Here is a 19,449-nt window from a genome sequence, read left to right on the forward strand (position 1 = left end):
TTGTTTAGAATGTTCCTTCTTTAACAGTAAGCAGTGAGGCTGAGTTGTGGGTGCAACTGCAGAAGATCATGGTCTGGGGCGTTGAGGATGATGTCCGACAGACTGGTTAATTTGAGTACCTATGTAGAAGAATATAAAACATCTGTAACGTTCCATGAAAAATGCTAAACAAAATGGTACACTGTTACATAGGAGTAGAGACCCGTCCTTTTTCTTCTCCTTCTTCCTTTCTTCCTCTCCCTCTCCCTTTGCTTCTCAATCTCCCTCTCTCCCCTTCCTCTTGCCCCTTTGTTTTCTTCCCTCCCTATATTTTTTTTCCTACCCTCTTGTCCTCTCCCTGCCTTTCAGAGGAGACCGTTTTTCTTTCCTCTTCCTTCCCCCTTTCCCTTTTCTTTCTCAGAGAAACTTAACCTCCCTTTTCCCTTTTCACCTTCCCTTCTCCTGTCCCCTCCCTCCCACCCACTTTCTTAGATACACTCTCTCACCCCTTCTTCGGCTTTATCCCTTCTTTTTTTTTTTATCTTTTTTTTCTCCCACCCGTTTCCCCCTATCACCTTTTTTTTTGTCTTTTATCCTCACGGGGTCTACGCTCCTGTTTTTTTTTTTCTCTCCCCCGATACCCCCCCCCCCCCTTCCCCTCACCCCCTTTGTCCCACCCCCCAACTACCCTCCTTTTTCTTCTTCCTCATTTTTCCTCCAACCTCCCTTTTGTTCCTTTTTTCCCTTATCCCTCTCCTTACCCCCTCCCCCCCCCCCTTTTCTCTTCCCTCCACCCCCCGTGTTCGGCGCTAGCATCATGGAGTAATGGTGTAACTCACTAAAATATAAAACCTTACTTTAATTTTTCTTCTTACCTTCTTGTCCATTCCCCCCCCTCTTTTGCGTCCCCCTCTTCTCTCCTTCTGTTGATAATCCGCATTATCCAGTAGTCTCCCAAGTCCCATATCTATTATACACAACAGTACTTTATAGTGTAACTAATATCAGATAAATACCTACGAACATATAGGCCATCAACTCCAGCTGATATCAGTTCACCTTCATCCCAAATATAAAGACTCTATAGTGCCCTATAATAATATATGATAATTAGGTACAATGTCCTTTGATCTAATATTAAAAATTAACTCACACTTGTGACAGGAATTTCTTGCTTTCTTAGCTAATTCCACTTTAATAAAACCACCATCCTAATAGTAACATATTACCCCACTCTGTCCAGAGAGAACTTTACCATCAGGTACCTCTTTGTGGCTTCTACTCCTCTACATATGTCTAAATAACAAAATATCATAACTGAAATTAGATTACGAGGGGAATTCTAGTAATTTTACCAGCCTATATCAGTGAGTTCTGTACGACAAATTTGCCCAAATAACCTTGTAATTTAGGACGCATGAATGTGCTTGCCATCTTCCAAAATCGATATATCCTGTCCCAGAGGTGGTCAATTGTCCTGGTAGTTCAGGAGAGAGAACGAGACTCGATAAATTTCCTGTGAGAAAGCCTTGCTCCTGAGGACAATGTTCTCTTTTTCCCAATCCCATACTGTCAGCATGTCTTTCCCTCTGGATTCCCACCAACTTACTGGCCAAAAGTACCATCTGGGTTGAAATCCATGTGAGAAGCTTATTGCTGGTTCGTACCACCTCGAAGTAGTCGATGAAGAACAAGACTGGGATATTGAAATATTGCAATGACTGGTTCATGTCCTTCTCACCGCAGCAAAATAGTTACGAGTAGGATGAACTTCAAGGAGAAAGAGACAAAGTCACTGTTGTACAAACTAAATATCACTTACAGTGATGGCTCCTATACCGCCCTCCTCCAAGAGATCTTAGGTAAGTGTGCTGTCCTGTTGATAATGTTAGTAGTACATCAAGTTGCCAGCTGCATATATTAGTTGTGTCCTCATCAATATGCTAAACAAATTGCTACGTTTCGACTCATATCCAAAGCAATGTCTGAAAAAAAATAAAAAAGTTAAGGAAAAATGGGAAAGTTTAAATTCTTAAAAAGTATTACTCCTATCTCTTTTAAAATACAGGTGCTAGGATACAGATTAATTGAAGAGTGTCTGTTGCATTGAGCTTTGTTAATACAGGCTTGGAGTAGAGTTCCTTCATAGTTGTACGATATAGGTTTTGTTATCATCCTCTTCTTGCTTAGTGCCTTGCGGTTCATTAGCTTCAATACTGACATCTTTTGGCTTTTCCTGGAGGGCTAGTGTCTGGCTCTTTCTTATCTGTGCTCCTTTTCGTGCAGCGGCTCAGAGGTAGTATTGCCTCAGGTGGTTTTTTTCTGGAATGTCTTCTGGTGTGCCTGAGGCTCAACACTCTCTTGTGCTTCTTCTAGTTTTTCAGAATCTAAAGCATTTTCTTTTTTGATTCTGACTCTTGAGGGTTCCCCCCCCCTGTTTCATCCTCTTCACTTTCTTTTTTAGATTCGTCATCTGGTTGTTGGAGTGGTTCCGCCATTTGGATTTAATTTAGGTATCCCTAGCAACAGTCCTTTATTATCTTGACTCGCCTATTTTTTATTAACTGAACTTGAACCATGAGTCGTCAATCTTTATAATGGCAGAATTACAAACTCTTACTGCTATAGAAGAACCCCAGGTTCTGAAACTACACGGTCACCGAAGAGCCATGTTCTCATGTAATAGTAGACATACTCAATGATACATTTATCTCCTTCAATATACAGGAAGGCGGGCAGTTGGTACTCCCCGTCTTCATAAGCCAAAGTCTGAAAAGAAGGTGCATGGGGAGAAGAAGTAGTTGATAATGAACTACTAGGAAGAAAAAGCTCTAAATGTAAGTTGCTTTTGCTTTCAGAAAGAAAGGATTAGATGTTTTTTTTTGATAGTATATGATATTACAATGTCTACCTTTAAACTGAGTTTTGTTAACCAAAATGTCTACTTGAGTACTTATATAGTCTTTTTTATAGTACAACCAGTAACCAGTTTTTATCTAGAATAAACTGGTTTTTTATCTCATCATTTAGATCTTTTTATATTTTTATAAACCATTGTTTTAAATGTGTTTTTCTTTCTTCTTGTTAGGGTTGTTGTATATACACAAAACCTTATCACAATATTGGTGACTCTGATAATGACGAAAGTGATGAGGATTGCTGTCATGACACAAAGTTGGACGTGGGTCACATACCTCCATAACATAACATAAACAGCAATAAAGTTAATATATTATTATATAAGATTATAAATGTTGGTTATATTATTGATATATATTATGCTTCAATTGTGTGTGTCCTTTTTAATAATACATTTTACAAGATTAACAAATGACCAAATTTTTTTATTCAGTTTTACGACTTTTTCTCTTTTCTCTTTTCAGCTAAACCTAGCTCTTGATAAAATCGTTTCCGTAGTAACCAGTGCTCTGTTGCCGTTTTTCTCCTCTAATTTTTTCTTTTCCACATGCTTTGCTAATTCTGTTTGGATGTTTTTGTTTTCGTTTCTTTTCTTCTTCTCACGATGCAATGTGGGTTAGTTGTTGTATAAGAGTTCGACTCGTTTCTCTCTTGGTTCCAACACGACAGCTCTCTTTCTTGATATGTTTTGTTTCTTTTTTCTTTCTCCTTAGTTTAGGACGTGATTTGAATGGAAGTTCTTTTCCAGTGAGCGAGAAATTTTTAATGGATTTACTTTTCTGATTCCTCTCTCTTTGTTCTGTAAAGAGAGTCTTTATTTACAGTGCTTTGAACCCTAGCTCATGCCGAATTTTGACCTACTGTCTTCATTCCTTGCCATTCTTGCCCTTCTTTCGACAGAGTAGAGTTTGTAACTGGATTATAATACCGTGGTACATCCACAGAACACCAAGTTGGTAAGAACACACATATCACTGGGCAGATATTTTATCTTCAAACTAGCTCGAAATGTACCAACAGGTGAACTGAGTGCTTTCTTGATTGACCACGTATGCCACTAACAGTTCGGATAGAGGCACCTTCAAATTTAGCACACTCGAGGGGCGGAGTTAAACATCCCTTTTATAAATGCTGTATTTTTGAAGATTTTTATAAGGAGCACCAGTTAACTTTAATTTTTTCACTATATTCTTTGATTTCTCCCTCTCAAGTACAACACCATTAGCACTGATCCTATTCGAAAATCTGACTAAAAAAAGATGATTAATTATGTCAATATGTTATTAAGAACGCTACTACAGATGAGTTATTGACAGCTTTGTATTCCTAACAATCCAGTCCCAGTGGTGTTACTGGTCCTATAATAAGTTATATTAACAATAAAATAGAAAGTACTCTCACTCTCTCTCTCTCACACACACACACACCTACCTAAAATGACTGGTACAGTGCATATGTTCTGGTGTATATTTCAACATTCTCCCCCCATCTCATGTTATGATCTTCAACGGAATACACCATCATTGTCTGAAATCTACGCCATCCCATAGATACTATCAAGGATCACGCGTTTTCAAGATCTTCTTGTACCAACGATGTTTCTTTAGTCTCACACGAACATATCCCACTTGTCCTCTCCAGCAAGGAGTTCCCGCCTATGATAATAGGGTAGGCGGGGTCAAGTAGCGGACAAATTCACATGGAACATTCTATATAGATAAAGTGGGTCTTTTAAGAAGTATGTCAACAACATATGTCCTTACTTTAATTTCTAACCGAACATAGGTACCTGGTTGTGCTCCTTCATAATTAATCGTTTTTCAGGGTTGAGACGTTTCAAATTCTTTTCTGTTCCGCTTGGCTTGTTCTGACATCTGAGACTTCATATCATTAAAATCATTATCCTATAACAATTATACATTATAATGAATATTTAATTTAATTATGTATTACAATAATTTTCCTATTACTTACAAAACATCATACTCATCCTTCTGGTCATACTCATCATCAAAAGCCTTTTTTTAACTCTCTTTTCTTTTTTTGTCTCTCATCTTCTCTCTCGTCCTCACCAATATGATATCTCCTGTCTCCAAGTCTTTCAAATCTCCATACATAGCATCATCTTCCTCAAGAACAGCTTGAGCATCTAGTTCTCCCCAGTCTCCAGTCACAAATAAATGCTTGCTATTGTGGTAGCATTATCTTCTAAGGACCAGTCTCGACTGAGAGAGAGCTTTGATAGAGAAGTGTCCATTTGATGATAAGTGATTGACGTTTACGTTTAATAGCTACATCTCGAACATGAAATAGTCCGCCAAGTTCAATATCTTTCTTTTGACTCTTCGTCCCTTTCAGTTTCAATATCATGTCCACCATATACTAGTTTTTTTTCAAAGCAGCTGCTTTGTGAAAACGGTTTTTGAATGACTGACTAGCTTTCTCTGTCAAATTTCCTTCCAGCTAAAAGTGACCAGGTACTTCAGAATTGTCATCATCAGTAATGTCATTGTCCAAGTATCGGTATCGTTACTGACTTCATCTTCAGGTAACTTTTTTGTCTTTTTTAGTTTTACTATTCTTGAGCTTCTTCTAATATAATGTCACTCTCAGTCTCACTTTGTTCATCTTCTTCCCACGACATCTCATCATATTCTTCACCTTCTTCAGCTTCAATGTCCAGAAACTCATTCACATCACAATCCTCACTCTCATACTTGTCGTCATCCTCGGTTTCATATTCATCTTCATCCTCAATCTCATAGTTGTCCTTCATCCTCAGCCTCATAATCTGTATTCCCCAGTATCACTATTCTTGGATTCAAAGTTATGGAGGAAGTGCAAGGTCTTTTATTTTCTTAGGGTTGTTTTGACTTAAGAGCCTTCTTCTGGTACCAGCACTTAGTTTCCATACTTTCATTTTCACTATGATCACTGGAATCATCCTCACTGGAGGTAGCAATACCTCTTAACGTTTTTCTCTTTACTGTCTGAACATGATCTTCATCTTCACTATCACGGTTTTCTCACTATCTCCATCACTCCCTCCCTGTGGCTCAAAATCCACCTTTCTTCTTGTTGTCTCCTTGTTACTGTTGTTCAAAGGAACCGAATCTCGTATCAATTGTCACTTAGAAGTACTCATTTTAGTATCCAGTTTTTGTTGTGTGTCAATTAATGATCTACCATATCATTTGAGTGGAAACTGTTCTCATTGAGTGACTACCTCCTAACTCAATGTAAACAGCATCCTAATGATCACATGGCAATCACATGATAAATCACATGACAATCCCATTACCTTGTCATATACCATACCACCAACTCCTGCCATTGGAGCATATATTAGTCTTTCTTTCTCATCTAATGATCTCTTCTTTTCTTTATCAGGTAAGGGGCAAGGATCAGGAAGAAAGGACATGTCATCAAGTGAGAAATCTCCACATCCTATTTTCAATGAAGTATGAAATACTACAAATTGAGTATGGGATTCTGACCTGTATGTGAACATGAGAACCAGGCTTCATACATGCTCCACGCCTATACCCAAACAACAAATATGGCGATCACATTGAGATTGGTCTTTATCTCTTCTGGCAATGTTAACTGTTCCATTCTTCAACAAAAGACATGAGTCAAAGACTTTTAAAGATTAAATTTGCATCATTTACCTGTCAGCTAAAATGTAAGGATGTGAAGACTGCCCATTCTAGTGGTTTGAACTTCATGACTGAGATAAATCGACCTAAATTATGCAGCTCCATTTTTCAAGTAGTGCCCGTGTCTTAAACCAGTCAGATAAAAGAGTTTGGCTCCCTGTAATAAGATGATGATAAGAGATATGACTAGATGAATTTAAGTACTTGATATATTTCTGTCCAAAATCTTTGCTTTAATTTCTTTTTGTTTTCTTCATGTTCTTGTTGTTCTTCATCATATCAAGGTGAGTGAGGATACCCATTACACGAGGGAAACCGTGAACTTGTAAAATATTGAGAAACTCAAACGTCTCCATTTCAAAACCAAAACTAGCATCCACGAGTAACAAACCTATTTATATATCAATATTACAAGAACATGATTTAATAATACTTACTAAATCTGCCACCTTTGCGATATCTATCATACAATTAATGTCATTATTACATTCAACAAAAGTGGAGTCGTCGTTTCTTGCCTAATCAAAACAAGTAATATATATAATATATATATGTCAAAACTGGTATTATAACTGTGTTACCTGATACTACAGTGACTGGTCCATGATGATTGGTAAGTGTTTGTCGTGTGAAGTGCTTGACAAGACCTGTGATTAGAGTAGATTTGCCTACTTTTGGTGGACCAACAACAGCTACAAGGACCCCCCCCTTTTGGTGAGGTTCTAATGGTGTCCTGTCTACTTGATGCAGACGATGTCTCTTGGCCTTCAAGTCAGTGTACGACGTTTTGATTTCGCAGCCTTGACAGCGCTACGATAATGAAAGCTTTAGATTGCGTTGATTGTCTTTTTCATTTCCTGCCCTTCTTCTTCTTGGTAGCTTTAGATCCAGCTTGTTTCTTGCGATGTGACCTTTGTTTAGGCTCATCTGCGAGCTCCATCGTTCTCGAGACGCACACACACACTACACGTGGGTCTTGCTGGGCATTAATTGGACTCTATTTCCAGGTATTAATGGCTGTCTCTAACAATAGACTACTGACAGTATTACAAGATCATTTATTAACAGAGGATGGTACAACTAAAAGAACAGCCTACAAGTTAAAAGATGTTGAGAATTAATTTGCACACTTGCATAATAAAATTAACAATATATATACATGTAATAATTACATGTATAATTATACATGTAATTCATAAGTAACTGCTTATTTTTGCAGGCACAGCATCATTTAAAAGTAGTCGATTAAATTATTTGCGTCTGGAATGTCTTGTTCAGTTGCTAAGAGCTCATGGACGAGACAACAAAGCATTACAGCAACGACTAATATTAGGAGAAGGTAACCAGTTCAAGGATATCCTCCATTGGGATGAACACCATTGGAAAGCAGCACACTTCCATCAAACAAAGAATGGACTTCCAAAAGAAAAGTAGCTATAGAGGCAGTAACAGAACTTAGTGCTGTTGGACACGAAGATCTAGCAACATGGCTGTTAGGCAATGAGAGAGGTATACACCTAGTACATAAGTTGGACAGTTTGATATAAGGATCATTTAAATTAAGTATATAGTATTTGATACAGAACTTAACTGTGTTCCCTCCTTTTTCAAGGATCACATTCAACGAGTCAGCTGTCAGTTCTACTGAGAGAAAGATATCAGAATCTTGAACAAATGCAAAAACAGATTCTGCAGTTACAAAATGACATTTATTCTAAAGGACTAGAACATTACAAAGTATGTTTGTTGATGTAATAACATCACTTTGTCTCTCCTCTCTTCAGTTATTAAGTGAGAACTGTGAAACATTATGGAGACTAATATCGGAGTTACCAATCTAATCATTTAACTGTTAACACAGCTAATGATGCGACGTACCTTACTGAAAAAACTCGAGCGCTAGAATTAAAACTGACGTAAGTACTTGAAGTTACATTTTAATAAGAGGTCTTCCCCTATATTAGTGTTATTTAACTCCAGTTAATGGTGGCAACTTATTTGCCAGATAAAGTGGAGGCTCTTAAACACATCAGGTAAATAATAATTCACAGTTCTTTTAGTCTCCGCCCATTCATAGAGCTCATTTAGATGCTACCCAACACCAGCTGGAGTCACAGCTGATAGAAACTCGCCAAGCGCTTGATCATTATCAGACCTTGGTGCTAACTTTGTTTCACTGAGTCAAGAGTATCATCAAATAAAATTGGACATTGAAAATAAACATGGGCTCTGAAGGAATTGGGCAAGTCTCAGCAGCTGTCATAAATCATGACCAATCATCCTCCTCCATTGGTCCCTTTCATAGTATTATATTAAACACCACATCAGTTTTATAAATTATTATGACATTCTTACTTTGATCTTTAGATCATTGAAAAACACTAAAAATGATTTTCTATTATTATTATCTACAATTTTTAACTGTCATTTCTAACAATTCCTCTTTGTTAAGAGTATAGAAACTATCTTTCCATTTTTTCCTTTGCCATTTTTAATACTCTACCCATTTGTGGACCACTGTCAGACCTACAGCTGCTAAAAATGTTTACCATTTTAATGGAAAGATGGGTACACTCCATCTTTCAAGCTCTGAAGCTTGTCAACACGCCCACAATAACGTAATACCTCAGTAATGTGCTCAAGTGATACTCCATCTACCAATAAATCTTGATAATATTTCAGAGGTGTGTCTTGGTATCCTTTCTCTCGTTGTTCAGCTCCTACAAATATTCCTAATTTTCTCTCTGTATTTGAAAGTTTCCATCTTCCGTCCAAGTTCCTCAGCTTCCTGTGATGTATGTTGTTAAACTAACCAGAACACTCACTGGTTGTAAGTGATATCTTCCTTGCATTCTTTTCCAAACGTTAGTAAGTTCTTGTAAATTACCATCACTAGGAAGATCTAGAGAGAAATAATATATATCTTATGCTATATAAAACTTTTTGACTTACTAATATAATGAGCCACACCCACTTGGTACATCAAATTAATAAGATGAGGGTATGTCTTCCTATAAGAATCCTCTTCATTTCCATCCAAACTCTTTCAACAGATATCCCTGAAAGTCCTTCAGCTGTTTCTTTTAATAGCACAAAAGAGTCCCTTCATCATGTCCATCAGGAGACAAAGCAATACGACCATAAAACCTAAATATAGTTAGTGACTATGATGTCATCAAACATCAAGTATTATTTTTAGTAACTAACACAAATGCACCTTACCTGAAATAGCGTAGAATTCGAAGGTAATCCTCTTTAATTCTTGAACGAGAGTCACCAACAAAACATATTTTTTTGTTCAGCTAAATGACGCTGTCCATCAAAATAATCATATAAAACTCCATCAAAATTTAAACTCATAGCATTAATAGTCATATCACGTCTCTCTGCATCTGTCTTCCAATCTGATGTAAATTCAACTACAGCATGACGTCCATCAGTCAAATGATCTACTCGTAATGTAGTTATCTCATAATCGACATTGTTTATGTGGGCAGTAATGGTACCATGTTGTAATCCAGTCGGGATATGACGTATACCTTCTCTTTCAAAAGACGGATCATTCATCGGAGTACATTCCGTTGCTAGGTCAACATCTTTGGGTTTACATCCTAGTAACAGTCTCGAACTACTCCCCCAACTAATCTTAGTGAGTAACCTTCTGATTTAAAAAGTTGATCCAACTTAAGGAATCTGAATACAATGATACATTAACCCCTTTACTGTCCAAGACTTACCTGGAGTTAGAATGGCATGGAAATGAGGTGTGTCTAACTTTCCTGATGCCATACTAGGAAGAAAGTAAGACTGTTGTCTGCAAAAAAATAGTTTTTTACAATATCGTAGTAATAAGTTGAGAGTTGTAGCTCTGAGTGTTCTCAATTCATTTATTTTCCTGTCACGATAATTTCGGTCCCAGACGGGGCGGACCAAATTTGGTTGCTATTATCGGTCCGCGTGTCCTACATCAGATTTCTAGTGAAAGAGGGTTACCACTAAAGGTGGAATCCAGAATGATGTGAAAAAAAGAAAGCGAATTATAAGAAAAAAGCAGCAAATTTGTATTGAAGAACGGAGAGATGTTGTTCAAGAAAAGCAGAAAAGAAAGATAAATTTCTTTATAAGTAACTGTCTTTACTTATGAAACTAGAGATGTATAAACAATTTCAATTTAACTACTTACAAATAGTTATTTAATATTCATTCAGGTTGTAGAAGTAAAATATGTGTCTAATTTGGAGGATAGAGTAAAAATTCTGAGTGTATGCCACATGGATCCAAAATCACTATCACACTAACTGAATTATCGAGCGTTTTTATGTGGCCAAAGATGGTAAAAGATGTTCAAGAGATGGTATGTAAGTGTCATATTTTGGTGTCAAATTGGAAAAGAAGAAGAAATTAATCACATTAACATCTTACGGATCTAGAGTGTGTTTGAATTGTTTTGATGCATATTTTCTTCTTTTAACTTCTTTTATAAGCAATTATAAACCAAACATTACTAAAAGGAACTGGATAAGTGTGATGTGTTGTTGTAAGGATATCATTAAAGGTACTGTCTCCATTTTTTGCTAAACCAGGTTATATCATGTAGGAAAGCTATTTATTATTAGTGATTCACTAAGTATATAAGTGTAGTTATAAATAATTATAATTTTTATATAGCGGTAATGATACAATTGCTCTTTTGTGATGTTTGTAATCTTAATCTTGTAAACATATTTATATAGCTAAGTCCCATGTCGCTCTTAAGACAATATATATTATTTTAATTGCTCATTAATTAACTCTTTTCCCTCTTATTATTATTGTTGTTTGTTTTGTTGCTTGGGTGTCAAACTTTTATAATCCAATAATTGTCAATGATTTCTTCACTTGATGTTGTCATATAACAGGATTAAACAAATTCGTGATGAGGTAACCAATCTCAAGATTTGAATACATCTAATAAACAAATCAAACTGGTTAAACCAGTTTTATGTTCATAATACCAATTGCATATTTTGTATATACCATACAACTTAAGCAAATCCGTGAAATGTTCTCTATGACAGTCTGAGGCCAGTTCTACTGACAGGTAGTTTCCTAGTAGTTTTAGATAAATCTAACTTATAAAATAAAAAAAAAAAACAGGTTTCCCAGTAATTTTAAATAAATCTAATTTATAAAATAAAATAAAATAAAACCCTTGTGTGTTTGCCCAAACGATTCCTACTCGCTCACCCACTCAGGCTTCCACTTAGGCTCCAGGATTCCCTGCTATTGCTAGCTGGGACCGCCACCTGGCTTGGTAACCCTCGTCTTCGCGAGGTAATCCTGGCTGGAGCGTCGCCCTAACTTAAAACCAGCCGTACGGATTCCAGCTCTTAGGAATGTCGCATTCAGGAACCGGGAACTACAATACACCAGCCTCGTCTCGTTTAAAGGGAGACTACCAGCCCTATCCTAGTCGGCCTTTCGGATACTCCGTAGAGTATGCTGGTAACCATCTCAGAGGTCTGATGCATTGCAGAAACGCTGGCCCACAACACACTGGCACTCATGACTGTTCAAGTTTCCTTTTATATGTACTTACGATTTTGTCTTCATGCTATTGTGGGGCGGCACTGTGTATGCTTATGAATCTCATTAACGACAACTATGAATATGATTATTAGCATCGATGACTGTTAAAATAATTAAAGCTAGAGCCCAAGAATAAAACTAGTCCTACTTAAAGCAAACTACAACTAACATACTAATTATAATAATTTTTATCATAATATTATTTAATTTTATAGAGGCTTAAGAAATAAAAATCATTACCTGAACACTCTTCATTACCTTCCATCTAAATTATAACAGCTCCTTTCGTTCCTTGAGTGCTCCAGCTTTGGATAACTTTCTCCAGCTAATGGCTACCTTGTTTTAGCCATGATTAGCTTATTATATAGGGTCAACCTAAGACTGTTTATATAACAGTTAATACTAAAATAGGCATTTGTAATTTTGTTCATCAATTTTATAAGAAGTGGTGGTGTAACATAACTTTAAACTTTTGAAATCATTTTTAGCAGCCAAAAATGATCTGGGGATCAATTATCAAAGTGGATTAAGACCACTTTTGGGTGGGACTACTTTTGCTGTGACATTCCTATTTAAAACGAATAATAATTACTTTAAAGTAATATTGAAAAATATATTCTTTTTGTTAGCGCTTTGTGTTATGGAAAGAATGAGAAATTAGCATTAGCAAGAAAAAAGGTACAATAATTTATTTATTATTGATAATTATCTTTTCATAAACATTTTATAATAAAAAAAGTAATCATTAAATGGGTGTGGTTATGCATGTTTGCTATTTCCTAGCTACGCAAATTTCAAGCCAAAACAGCAGCTGCTCACAATGACCGTCACTCTCCTACAGAGGTACATATGATATTATGTCAATAGTATTGTTGATTTTTATTATCATAGCCACACTCTTTAATACTTCCAGTCACAAAACATGTTAAATTAGGTATTGATCCTCAGACAAGAAGTAATGACGATGTACGTTATATAATACATGTACATGTTATAATACATGTATTTAATAGGTTCATTCTCAAACTATTGATATACTGGTATCAGAAAAAACAGATCTAATGAACAAGTTATCGTCAAGTCAAACACAACTACAAATTAAACAATGTTTGTTTAGTAACCTAATCTTATCATGTGTCCATTTTACCTGTTACATATGTCTTTGGTCCCATTTTACCTGTTATCACATGTCATTGTCCATTTTACCTGTTACCATATGTCATTTGTCCATTTTACCTGTTACCACATGTCATTTGTCCATTTTTTACCTGTTACCACATTTCATTTGTCATTTTTTACCTGTTACCATATGCCATTTGTCCATTTTACCAGTTATCATATGCCATTCATCCATTTCTATATACCACTTGTCCATTGTACTCATTATCATTATTTTTTTAATTTTCTAGTGGAATGTTCTCGACTTAATGATGAAGTCCGTAGTCTTAGAAACCAATGGATAGAGTCCAGAGAGAAAGAGAGAAACTAGTTACATCACTAAAAGAGAAGACAAAGGTATGACATTAGAAGAAGGAGACCATTTTTCGTTCGCCTCTCTCTCTCTCTCTCTCTCTCTCTCTCTCTCTCTTCTCTCTCATCCTCTCTCTCTCTCTCTCTCCTCTCTCTCCTCTCCCTCTCTCTCTCTCTTCTCTCTCTCCTCTCTCTAGTTATTATCACATCCCCTCTCATTCCACTGAGATCAGATCCTCTCCCTCGTCCCTCTCTCTCCCCTTAAGAGTTATTACATTACAACAGAGTCATACAAGTCATACACTCTTGAAGAACTACAACAAGAGAATAGTGAACTCCTCAGTAAAGTGACAGACAAAGCATTGAATTAAAATACTAACAACAGGCAAAGATGAAATGGAGAGTAAAATTAATATGTATGAAACTACTTACACAACAGCTGCAATCTTCTCAGCCTACTACTCCTGTTGTTGATGGTCATGGTTTTCGAGAGAAAGTAGAGTTGTTGGAGGAGAAATAGCACATTTATCAGCTACTGTTCAATCTTTGAGGAGAGAACGAGATCAAGGCTTGAGTGATATTGCTGCACTGCGTGATACCATGATGCAGAACAAACAAGAAGCAGCCAGAAAGGTGAGGGTGAGTAAGTGTGTGTGTGTGTGTGTGTGTGTGAGAGAGAGAGAGAGAGATGATAGCATCTTGGATATGTCATAGGTTTGGAGAACTTGCAGACTCAATTGAAAGAATCTGAAATTCAACTGAGCACTTTAAAACAACAACTAACAGCTTTTCAACAAAAAGGTTAATTCTAAACAACAACAAGTAATAATTCCCTCTCTCTCTCTCTCTCTCCAATTAGATGCAAGTCAGAATCAGATGAAAGAGGAAGTGCTCGTGTTAGACAACATGAGTTATTAGAAATTCAAAGAGAAAGAGACAATCTCCAACTTCAACTACAACAGCTGGTAAGTTATACTACAACTAAAAGTTGTTTTTATTAACAAGTAAAAATTAAAAAATTCTAGTTTGTGGTCATGACAACATTCCACTGAAAAAATAACAACTTTAAATGTTAAAAATGCACAAGATGACTGTTAGCATTCAACAATAAGTCAAAACATAATATAATTATTTTATTAAAGTTAATTTACTTTCATTATAACTAATAACATATTAACATATTTTGCCATTTCCTCCACTAAATTATAGATTAGCAGTAACAAACAATTAAGTGAAATGCATGCTGAATCAGAGGATAAAGTTTATCAAACTAGAAAGTGATCTAAATCGTATCAAAGGAGAAGTTGTAGATCAAAAAAATTTACTTTCTACTATTGACAAGACAAAGAGACCATTAGTAGAGCAGTATCACAAATAAGGAACTTAAAGAAAGATTAGCTGAACTTCAAGACGCCTTTGTACAACAGAGCCATCAAAATATGGAACTGGCAAGCACTTTAGATACAGAGAAAAGACGGAGAGAGAGACTAGAAGGACAGTGTCAAGATTTGGAGAGAGGTTTGACATCGGAGAGAACTAGGGTAGCACAGTTGGTGGATGAGTTAGAGGAGGTAAAGAAAACTCTGAGTCAATCAAGGTGAACAAGATGTACCACGAAATACTTCAGTAATTGAAGAAAACTCAAAAATTCATGTCAGTAAATATGACAAAGCTATTGGAATAAGTTACATAATCTTTTATCTTAACAGGAATTAAGTATGGAGTGTACTAGTTTTAAAAGAAGAAAGAGACAAACTGCTTGAAGAAATTCAACGACTCTCCTCTCCCTCTCCTCCTTCTGCATGGAAGAACATGATGACTCTACTAGTGACACCAATCAACAACTGTCTACTCTCCAGCAAAGTTCTCAGCTCTACAAGTACATATAACTTTGAAGCTAGTATTCAAAAAAAGACATTTCAATTTTATGGTCATTTCATAGCTGTGATGCATGAGAAAGCAGAACTTGAAGATCAATTACAAGAGAATGTGAACATAGATTTGACTCAACTAGAAGGAGAGAACAGAGACTATTGGAGAATATATCACTCTCTATCAAACTCAAAGGGAAGCACTGAAAGCTAAATTTTAGAGAAAGACAGACTCATTCAACAACTACTTCAGAAAAAGCCTCCTTGAGGTAAGCAGTGCAAAACATCTTGTATTGTGATGACAATACCTTGCCAATTATAGTTGAGACTCCGCGAAGTCCAAGGACTAGTTCAGCAGTTAGACCATTCTGAGACCACACATCCTCCCTTCCTACTCATCTCCGTTCTCCCTCTGAGCACAAGGACAATAAGCAAACTGTTGGTCACATTGTCTCAATAATTGAGGAGCTGACCCACAACAGCTTCGAAAGTGTAGCAAACCATGCAGTGTCCTTGTTGTTCTGGTAATCTCATTGTTGTATAGAAGAGGGACAGAATAAAAATTTTGAATAATACAGTTATAATTTTATTTGAAGCGATCTAAAATTGATGTCATGTTCTGTTGTTCATTGTCTCTTTGAGATGCCCTCTCTTGAGCTCTTAATTTTGACGCTCTCACTTTTTGTTGTGTCTCAAGCCTTTTAAATACACATTACACAATCGATAAAATAAAAATGTCCTCTTACCCCTTGCTATCTTGTCTTCATTTGTTGTTTCTTTGCAGCCATCTTTGCAGGAGTACTTCGACCTTTTTTCTTAAACTTGTAAGTTGCTTTATTAGCCTAATAAGAGAGAGAAAGTATGTAAGTAAAATTAACAAAAGTACATACTTGAGCTTCTACTGCAGTTGTCTCTTCTTTTTCAATTTTGGATCATGAAATTGAACAATCTGTTGGGGGGTTCTAACATATCATTCAGCTGGTATCGTTTTCCAAAAGACTTTTGACTTCCCACTCTTGTCTCTGCCTTTTAGTTTGATAAGGGTTAACTTCTAGTGCATCAATGTTGGGCTCCCCAGCACCTAATTAAGTTACTTAATGAGCTATAGTTATAGGGACATACCCACCTGGTGTGATAATACTTGTAAAACCTTTGCTATGTCCTATTCCTAGACAATCTTCATAAGGACAGAACTGCAATTGATGCAGCTGTCCTGATAGATGATAATTTGAGATAAGGAGGACGTCGATCAGGATTAGTGAAAACATCTTGCCAAATCTATACAGAAGAAAAATACATTTGGCATTTTCAATTAATTATCATCTTTCTTATTACTTCACATTTTGTGCCATACCCTAGTGCTACTAGTCCACGTTGACTTATGCTAGAGAAGATGCTGGACGATGTGTATAGAAACCAGGTAATGGTTTGTATTTGTCTAATGGTCCCATACTTTCATTTGTGCATCCATTCAGTGGTAACCATGTCCTAGAATAAAGACAGAATATTACTATAAAATAGATATTTCCTTCAATATCAATCATTTTGGTGATTAAAATCAAAATTTGAAAAGTATATGCATAATTTAATTTACCGTCCTTCACGATCCATAGCTATCCCCAGTAACCATGTCCTCGATGGCTAGAGCATTTTCACAGCTGTTTCTTCATGTTAGGTGTCCATAGTGTAACAGTTCCATTGTGATGTCCCAAATGTACTACACCATTATGAAGATTGGACAGAGTGTCCTTAGAGGACCAAGACCAGTCCAATGGCGTACAACAAATTGTCCAATAGAGACATCCAATAACTTAGACAACTGAACTCACTCTAGGGGAGAAAGAGATATTTTATAATAATAACAACACAGAGTCTTACAGCAGAGACGAGAGGAAGTGGGTAAGGAAGAATGTCAATTTATTGACACACTCCATTTTCTTCATACAATGTATCTCAGTTCCGAATTATCATAAATGTACACAAAATCTTCTGAGCACTGCCAACATTTTCTCAGTATGTAAATAACTAGAGGAAGAAAAGAGTCGGATAAAAATTGTATCTTTTTTTATTTTCTTACTGAATATCACGTGTAGTTTGTCGAACTTGCACTTCACAGTCTAACTTCGTATAGCGCCAATCAAAAGAAGCAAGGTGACCTTTTTGACCTCCGAGAAGAAGGTACCTATAAAAAATGGATACAGTACTATTAATACATCAAATAAATCTACCTCCCACTTCGGGAATAGTTGATTGCATAAGGACCCAGTTCATTTAGTGAGAGATTAAAATACTACACAAAATTGATATATAAAATTTCATGTGATAGTCATGTGATCAACCGTTGACTAGCAGCTAATGGAGCAGCTTCTATAATTTTTTCTTGAGTTAATGATAAGTCTTCTCCATTTTATCTGTCTCAATCAATCTAAAGAGATAGTTATATTCAATTTTGTATATATCCTTTGTATACCCTGGCTTTTCTTGATGATGAATTAACTCTGCTCGAGCAGCATGAGTTGCTGATTGTGACCTTTAGCATATTTGCCTTTTAATGTCTTTTAAACCTGAGATGAGTATCATTGTCCTAATTTGAAATCATAAATTAGTTTAAGATGTACTGAAATATTTCATACATTCCACAGTTCCTTTTTTATCCTGTCATATTTTAGCAACTTTTCTTCTCGTTCCTCCATCTTTAAGTGCTCTTACTTCTCTCTCGAGTTCTCTAGCTCTTCTTTCCTCAGGTTGAGTGGACAACATACTCTAAGACTTACACGGTGGTAATGAGTTTACGAGAGTGAACGGAAAACATTCTGAAAAATTCATATAGAAATATAATGCGAGGAAATATTACTCCGTATACTAAGCTTGTGTTTACACAATAAGTTCAGACCTTAGAGAGGCTCCCAACGACTACCCATCGTAAGGTAAGAGATATGTATGTTACCATATTTGGTAATAAACTGTTACCACTTCTTTTCATCAAGGAATTGTCCCTTACTTCATGTGGGTGGAGTAATTGGCTATGTCAACTAACAAAGGTGACTTTTATGGCACAGCAACTATTCAAACTATTTATATCTTTAAATAGAAGCTCTTAGTGTGGCACAACGTATTGTTGCCATCGATACCCTATACAATTCAGGTTCAGGCCCCTCCCATCACAACAATACAGTCTGACATGTAGACGATGGATCAGCCCCCTCAGTGAAGGGGGTAGAATTATTGTAAAGTCTTTTCACAGAACTTCTCTATATAAGGCGACGTAATCAGCTACTACAGGAAATGCTCGTTGCCATGACAAACTCAACAATTAGAAAACAATACTTGCGAGATGAGGTCTCCAGATTTGGGTCCAGTCCGCGATGGATCACATGGACAGAAGGTATATAAAATATTGCGAATATATGTATGAAAATATCTTATGGCTAGATCCTCCTGTAAGGAGTGGGGAGCAAGAAAGGTTCAGTAAGTTAACAAGACAACATACCTACAATGATAGTTTCGGTGTTATAGAGTTTAGAGACAGAGTATGGAGTTCTCCACACAGGGTTCAGGAGATTCTTCTTTTTCTTGACCACACCTCCTCGACACTCCACTCCTCTCCTTCGATCTGGAGTTTGTTCCAAACACGTTAGCTGAAGCAAAAGCAGGTTCTTAAACATAATTAATAATAATTATTACTTTATTAACTAGGGCTAGGCAGGTGACAATAGTCTACAAGAACAATTATGCATTTTGTTTGGTATGCAACATATTTTTTGATCAGCATCGTGATAGCGTTACAGCAATTCGTTTGGCTCATGATGATCGTACCAGATTAACATGTGCTAGTCATGATGGAACTCTTAGTGTTTTTACTCTCGTATCTGAACCACCTTCCCTGCGTTGTGTTCTTTAAAGGGACACGAGAGAGGAGTTGAATTAATGGTGAGAAAACCCACACCCTTTAATAATGATTACCATGTGACTTGTAGATTTTG

At 36.4% G+C, this 19,449-nt stretch overlaps 1 protein-coding gene and 1 pseudogene across 1 annotated transcript; both read right to left on the bottom strand.

The window, feature by feature from the left end:
- Positions 1-6,025: 6,025 nt before the first annotated feature.
- LOC121366436 lies at positions 6,026-10,346 on the bottom strand (annotated as a pseudogene).
- A 6,094-nt stretch (positions 10,347-16,440) lies between these two features.
- Positions 16,441-19,104, bottom strand: LOC121366437 (WD repeat-containing protein 46-like; the record flags this gene model as incomplete). Its single annotated transcript, XM_041490889.1, has 6 exons — positions 16,441-16,547; positions 16,593-16,744; positions 17,123-17,183; positions 17,554-17,648; positions 17,695-17,756; positions 18,961-19,104. Coding segments are annotated over 6 exons (621 nt in total), but the record flags the coding sequence as incomplete, so codon positions are not given.
- Between the last annotated feature and the right edge of the window lie 345 nt (positions 19,105-19,449).

Source organism: Gigantopelta aegis, unplaced genomic scaffold (assembly GCF_016097555.1).
Source record: "Gigantopelta aegis isolate Gae_Host unplaced genomic scaffold, Gae_host_genome ctg5706_pilon_pilon, whole genome shotgun sequence".
In the NCBI taxonomy this organism is placed as follows: Eukaryota; Metazoa; Mollusca; class Gastropoda; order Neomphalida; family Peltospiridae; genus Gigantopelta; species Gigantopelta aegis.